Source organism: Vipera ursinii (assembly GCF_947247035.1).
Source record: "Vipera ursinii genome assembly, chromosome: 5".
Classification (NCBI taxonomy): Eukaryota; Metazoa; Chordata; class Lepidosauria; order Squamata; family Viperidae; genus Vipera; species Vipera ursinii.
This window is the reverse complement of record NC_139518.1, coordinates 100909268-100916808: the sequence shown is the minus strand read 5'-3', so window position 1 is coordinate 100916808 and position 7541 is coordinate 100909268. Positions and strand designations below refer to the sequence as shown.

Below are 7541 nucleotides of genomic sequence, written 5' to 3'. Positions count from 1 at the left end.
TATTAGTTGAAGCTATCGCTACTGTATGTGCAGCAGTTCATTGGCAAACGTTTTTCCTCTTTGAGATGTAAAGAAATACTTTGTTATAGTTTGGGGGCAAGGTTAAAACAACACACCACTGATCTAACAAGAATCTGCTGTATGTTTCCTTTTATTAGGTGCATAAGGAGGTGGAATGCAAAATTTTATTTTTTAAAAAAACCTGGAGTGTATTATTTTAAACAACAACTATTACTACAGTGGGTATCGGTGCAAATGATGGTTATGATTTTTCCCTACAGTAATATGAAATAATCGATGCCAGTGAAAGAAGTGTGGGAGTGGATGGTGCGTATCTAATGCAGTCCTTATTTTTTGTCGGACGATGAAGTCATGCAAAGAAGAGAGAAAGTGGATAGGAAGAACTTCTTACTGCACCCTCGGAAAAGTAATTATTTCTTTTCACAGCACATATTAAATTACAGAATGTTCTACTATAAGTTGAATGATTTATAGAGCATTAAAAGGTGATTTAATAAATTAATGGACATAATCGTATTATCCATATTATCTCCAGAAGAGAAATGCTACACCCCTTGATTTCTCTTGCTGGAGAATCCTGGTGGGAGCACGACATGGCTCCTACGTCCCCTGAACAGGCCCAGGCCCTGGGGAACAGAGTGCCCGGCTCTACGAAGCCTTTTGGAGCCTGATGGCGCTGGGCTTTTTTTTTTCCTGAGAGAAGGATGTTCCTGCTCCAACTTTTCACCAACCGTCTCAGAAGATTTCTTCAATAAAGATTTGAGCCACACCTTGCAGCCTAAGGAAGCTTGGCGTGAGAAGGATTCAGTCAGGTGTCCATATTGAAATGCAGCTTATCTTTTGTGGTAGTGATAGTCCTCAACTTACAGCCATTTGTTTAATGACTGTTCAAAGTTACAACGGTGCTGAAAAAAGCCAGACAATGGTTGCAGCATCCCCGGGGTCACATCATCAAAATTCACCTGTTTGACATCTGGTTCATATTTATGATGGTTGCAACCTTCAATCTCTCTCTCTCTCTCTCTCTCTCTCTCTCTCTCTCTCTCTCTCTCTCTCTCTCTCGTTTCTCTGCATTTGAAGCAGTACTATGACATAAGTGATGAAGAGATTAGTAATTATTGTATTAATCATCCACAACCTTTAGGCAAGGAGATTTTGCTTTTGGAGGGAGCTGGTGACGGAGAAGTCTAGTATGTTCCAGCCTCGTGACATCTCCGTGCCCAGTAAGGCTGGAGAGGCAGAGTGCTTAGGACATGATGGGAATCAATAAATTACTAGATTTGGGGATGTTGAGAAAGTGGTACTTTTCTGTATCCAATTACTGTGTGCCTTGTTTCAATTTGGGGTTTGAAAGGTGGCAGACATAACATTGGCTGATATTCTGTCTTCTGAAAGACTCGAACTGTCACCTAATAAGAATTTTGGAGTTTAATTCTAAAAAGCACTTAACAACACACACACACACACACACACACACCCAGTCCAACCAGCGCTTCTAAATTTTAGTTAATAACTAAGGCATTGGTCAGCAGAGGTGTAGCTTTTTAAATAAAATGGCATATATTTACCTTCTTAAATGATGAGAATGAAATTAACTTGCTTTCTAAAAATCTTCTTTAGAATTTATGAAGACTGGGAAAGATTTGTACTGACCAGAGAGAAAAGCCATCCGGTCGTAGAGATGGGTTCCATCTGGCGTAAGAAAATGACCCCTTTTCCCTACTACGTTGGCTGATGGAGGGTTTGCTTAGAAGGTCGTGCCTGATGTTCCTCGCAGTCTTTGCATCTAAGGGGTGATGGCTTCTCGAGATGGTGATTCCGGAAGGTAAAACTCGCTACGTTGTGAACACGCAGGAGAAGGATCGCTGACAGGAAGAGAAAGGAACTCTATGGGTAACTCCTGTGGGTGGAAGCTTATTGGTCAGCCATGGTAAAACTCGCCAATCCACTTTACACCGAGTGGATTCTTGAAGCCATACACAAAGTCAAAAGGCAGAAGCAGAGGCCCTCGGAAGAGAGGATCTGCCATGCCGTTTGCGGATCCCACGGCTTGGATAAGAAGACCGTTTCCGAACAGCTGGAGCTGAGCGTCCAGGATGGCTCCGTTCTCAAAGTTACCAACAAAGGCCTCGCATCCTACAAGGACCCAGATAACCCTGGGCGTTTTTCATCTCTTAAGCTGGACGAGATTCCCAAACCCTCCAAAGGATCTAAGGGAGCCTGTGGCGAGCTTCGAAACGTGGATTGGAATAAACTTCTGCGGAGAGCCATTGAAGGGCTTCAGGATCCAAATGGATCTTCCCTCAGAAACATAGAGAAGTACCTGAGAAGTCAACATGACCTGGCGGGGATCTTCAACAACCCCGTCTTTCAGCGGAGACTGCGCCTGGGGGCCAAACGTGCCGTCAATAGTGGGAGATTGTTGAAAGACGGACCTCAGTACAGGCTGAGCCAAGGCAGCTGGGAAAGCCAAAGGGCCTACAAATACTTTCCTGCCTCTCTGCCGCCCGTCAGCCTCCTGCCTCACGAAAAGGACCAGGTGAGCCTTCCAGATTGAATCAACACAGCTATTGGGGTGCTTGCTTTGTTTTCTTGTTCAGTACTTAGCTGCCTATAGAGAAAATTTTAAATACAACATTTAAGGAGTTTTTCAAGCGTCTAGTCCAGGGGTCGGCAACCTCGGCTCTTTTATGACTCGTGGACTTCAATTCCCAGAATTCCTCAGCCAGCATAGCTGGCTCAGGAATTCTGGGAGTTGAAGTCCACGAGTCATAAAAGAGCCGAGGTTGCCGACCCCTGGTCTAGTCAGTTCCAAGGTATATTAAAATCTCATGTTCTTGGACAGCTTAGAAATATTTTAATGTTTATTCTCCTTTTTCCAAAACAAAAGACATGGATTTGAGGATTCCCCATCCAACCCAATGAAACTGAAAGAGAGTCACTACTGGGAAGCCTATAAGTGCAAAAGGAATTGGCTGATTATATGGCACCACATCTGCTTGCACAGTTCAGATCTGGTGGACTGAGCGATGGGGCCTCAGATTCAGGCTGGGAAGATCTGTTCTTTTTTTTTTAATGTATTTTAAATTGGGATTACTGGTATTAAGAAACCTAAGAATAAATAATACATTTTTCCTCTTTCAAAATGTTGAGGGATATATGATCCATTGGTCTACCTCTTTCTAGATCACCTCTTTCTGTTTCCTGCAGTATGAAGCTTGTTTCCAGCTGTGGACTTTAATGGGATTCTGACTCTCTTTATTATCACTCAGATTTGCCATTTTTGTTTGTTGTGGATAAGTACGCGCCGGAGTAAAGCAGCGGTGCATGAAGACGTGCTTAATGGAAATTATTATTGGGCCTCTCCGTGGATTTTTGTGTGGGTTGCCAGTGGTTGCCATTGATGGAATGGTGGTTTTCTTCTTGCGTTTCTTGGCAGGATGTATGACTTTTCCCCATTCCCCTCAGACTGACTGCTCAATCCAGCAGGACTCATTAACTGAAACCTGCCCTCGCCATCTGATTGCCTCACTCCTGCAGGGTGGGTGCATTGCCCCCCCCCGATCTAATCCTTCGGCATCCTTGCCCGACACGGTATAGTTCGCAACCCACGCCAAAATACGGGTCGTCTCCAAATTTGGGGGTTTCTGCCACAAACGTGGACTTGTGAGCACCACGTTTAGTTATTCGTGCTAGGGGTCCAGTCACGAGGTTTTTAATTTGTTCAGCAAGTGTAATTTTACATAGTTTGATTATTCTAAGTACGTTCCCAAATGCAGATTAATAGTGAGCAGATAGGATGAAAATGGATAGTGTTTATCCCCAGCCTGCTGTGCCGGCAGGCTTCTGAAAAGGGAACAGGGAGCGTTAGGGATGTCAGGATATTCGTTCATTTATTGAAGCAGTAATGCTTAAATTAATAAAAAGAGAGAGGGAGAAAGTCAGTGTTGCATTCACACTTCTAATGCTGACTGCTTGGGAACTTCATCCGAGAGTGAAATTTCATGGCTCAAAATCCTTCTGGCTTACTGCCTGCTTCTCTCCCCAAGATCGAAGGATGGTCCTGGCTCCTTCCATCTTCGGAACGTCTGCAAGGGCTTGGGCCAAACCAGCATTTGGATTCATTGGTTAGCCACGAGAGTTTGTGCGCATTGACGGGTGGTGCCCGCAAACTCTGAATGAGATCTGGGATCGCTTTGCCTTCTGAAGTGCTCCTTATAAGGTCCTGAACACACTTTAGCGCAGACATGTCAAACACAAGGCCCGGGGGCCGGATTCGGCCCGCGAAGTGGTTTCATGTGGCCCGCGAAGCCATCCTGGAAACAGTGAGGGACCGGCCCCCACTGCCTTGGCCCTGGCCCAGAGACCCTCCTCCTGCCAGAGACCCTCAGATCTGTCCCACTCCTGCCCAGGCCCCCATAGGCACCCTTGATGCTAATGATGTAGAGCTGGCCATGCCCACCCAGTAGGTCATACGCATTCTAGCCACGCCCACCCAGTAGGCCACGCCCACCCTGGCCACACCCACCCGGCCCCTTGAAGGCAACCACAATGCTGATGCGGCCCTCAGTGAAATGGAGTTTGACACCCCTGCTTTAGCGGATTCCTTAATATCACCGCTTATTTACTGTAGCTTTGTCTTTTTAAATGATAAATATTTTCACTTTCTATTTTCATTTTCATGGAATAATCTGTTATTCTAACCTATAAAAATAGAATTCCAGTAGTTTCTAAGTGTCAGGTTTGATACATACACGCTCAATGTCAGGAAACAAATATTTTCAGATTTCATTCGAAGCCAACGCTAGTAGTGTTACAAACATTTAGCTGAAAAGTGTATTTGTTTATTTGGTGTAGCTCCAGGATCCAGTCCTTTTTAAGGGAACAGGACCAACTTCCTAAGGGATAAATAAAATCAAATTTATTTTAAAAGGGGAAAAATAAAGTCATAAGTCACTTTTTTCAGCGTTGTAACTTCAATGGTCACTAAACGAATGCATGTAAGTCAAGGACTCTCAGTAGTCAAAGAGTAAATTTCAACTGACCGTAGTAAAACATTTCTTTTACAGAAACTTACAAAAAAGGATCTGCTGTTACCCCAGGCGGTGCAAAATATGAACTTAACTTTGCAAAAAAAGAAAACGCTGCAAAGGCATCAGAGCCGGATTCAAATAAGAACAGGTCACAAAGATTATAAATGAAACCAGCACCTTCATGCTCAGCCTGAGTGAAAATTAAAATGTTGCCCAGCTTCAAAGTGTGCAGAGAGACCAGGGCTTCCCAGCCTCCCCAGCTTTTAAGATGTATGTGCTTCAGTTCCCAGAATTCCCCAGCCAATGTGCCTGTTCTTTTCCTGATTCTAGATAAGAATCTCAAAAAAGCTATACAGGCAATCCTCCACTTACAACCATCCATTTAATGACCGCTCAGAGCACTGAAAAAATGACTCTATATCTCTACACCCACACCCACAGACACACACGTGTGTGTGTGTATATGTGTGTGTGTGTGTGTGTGTGTGGTTGCCATAGTTGCACTCCCTAACCACAATACTACAATACTACACAAATAATCCTAAAATACAATTAAAAACCAAAGATCTGGAAGAAAGACATTCTTGAAAAACAGCGAAAAATATTCTAACCCAAACCCTGTGGAAAGATCTACACTGGAGGTCCCAGGGACCGGTTCCGTGGGGAGAGGTTTTTCCGCGAGCGGAGGGTGCGTGGTTTTGTTGTGCTGCCTGCATCCCACGGATGGGGCTTGGCTTGTTTGTGCGACCCGGTTGCTGGCGTGCCACGGAGCGGTCCACACAACCGGGATTGGGGACCCCTGAACTACACTGTCAGGGTCTTTCGAATCCAGCCCAGCTGATAGACCTTTGAGGGGCAGGGCTGGGGTCATTTGTTCCATAAATTTTTCATTCAGAGAATCGGTATCCTGGTTTCATATTTATTAACTTCAGTTTTTCTTCCCAGTGGGGTTCATCCATTATCTCTCTTCTCCTATCTCTTGCTCTTATTTTTAAAAGTATTAATTATGTCTTTTGTGCCAGTAACTTGAACCTCTATTTTTCTCATCTTTTTTTTTTGGTCTCTTTGTTCTTGATCTTGGGTATCTTACATAAAATGAAGTTAATCTTTTAAAGCTTGGCAGCTCAATTCATCCTCCCTTATTTTCATTCTGAGCTCAGTTTGATGCTTTATCAGAATCACAATTGCTGATAGGTCTCTAAGCATCATGTGTGTTTTGAAGCCTTTAAAGAACTTTATGTTGAATTATGAGGGATTTTTAAGAAGCTAGCACATGGGGAAAAATTACATGCCCAGCCAGTGGGGGAAAAATTGCATGACCATCCATGTGGCTGTGCCTGTTCAGTCCACTCTGAACTGATAAAGGATTGCGTTGTTTCAAATAACACCCGGGAGTTAGGCTCTTTCTGATAAAAAAAATAGTTGCAATTAAAAATGTAAAACCAGTTAAACCAACTTACAAATCATTAATTATAATTATTATTGTCACTTTTCTGTGAGCGTAAAGGCCCACGTTAAAATGAAATTCTGCTGCCTAGAATATACGTGTGTGTATGTATGTATGTATACATCTCCATATATATTTTAATTGCAGTTCATTTTGAATACATAGCAGAAAAAAAAGTCTTGAAATAAGAGTTAACAAGGCTGATACTATATGGTACAAAGCTCTTACAGAATCTAGTTGTTCTGCTTCCGATACCGTGAAGCCCCCTCCCAGAAGGTAACAAAGAAAACCAGTCACGGAGAGGACGGGTAGCATCCCAGACGATACTCCGGATCCTGGTCCAGCATCTCTTACATGCGTGTCCTAGATAGAAGGAAGTGAACTCCCAATAATCTTTTTCTGCTGTCCTCACCACTCTCTGCACAGCCTTCTTGTCCAAAACAGTCATGCTTTCAAACCAGGCAGTATACAATATGTCAGGATGCTCCCTCTGTAGAAAGTGGTGAGGGCCGGGGGAAGGAAGATGTGCTTTTCTCCTGTGTCCGCTTCACCAGGGTCTCACGGTTGAGCGACCAAGCTAGTCTGCTCGTTAGCAGTATCCCCTGAAACTTGTTGCTGCTGATCACCTCCACAGGTGAATCGTGAATACACGGAGGTGTGTGGCTGTGCTTGCTTTTTCTGAGGTTGACAATGATCTCTTTTGTTTTTCCTACATTTAGAACCCGGCTGTTCTTATCACACCAGTCCTCCTAACCCTCTACCTCCTCCCTGTAAGCACCCTCGTTGTCATCCTGGATAAGGCCTGCTATTGTTGTATCATCCACGTACTTCACAATATGGTAGGAAGCAAACCTTGCACAACAGTCATGGTTCAACAGGGACCCATATGGACTTAGGACACAGCCCTGAGACCTGTGCTCATGACAATGGTGTTAGAAATACTAGCCCCACATACTGGGCTTGGGCTGCTTCTCCTTCTTCTCCTTCTCCTTCTCCTCCTTCTCCTTCTCCTTCTCCTCCTCCTCCTCCTCCTCCTCCTC

At 44.1% G+C, this 7541-nt stretch overlaps 1 protein-coding gene across 1 annotated transcript in view; it reads left to right on the top strand.

The window, feature by feature from the left end:
• The first annotated feature begins 321 nt into the window (after positions 1–321).
• The window catches only part of KAT6B (lysine acetyltransferase 6B), a 67174-nt gene continuing 59954 nt past the window's right edge, over positions 322–7541 (top strand). The window contains 2 exon segments of the mRNA XM_083364152.1: positions 322–427; positions 1642–2560. Of these exon segments, the coding sequence (XP_083220278.1) occupies positions 1949–2560 (612 nt within the window). The 5' untranslated portion in view covers positions 322–427; positions 1642–1948.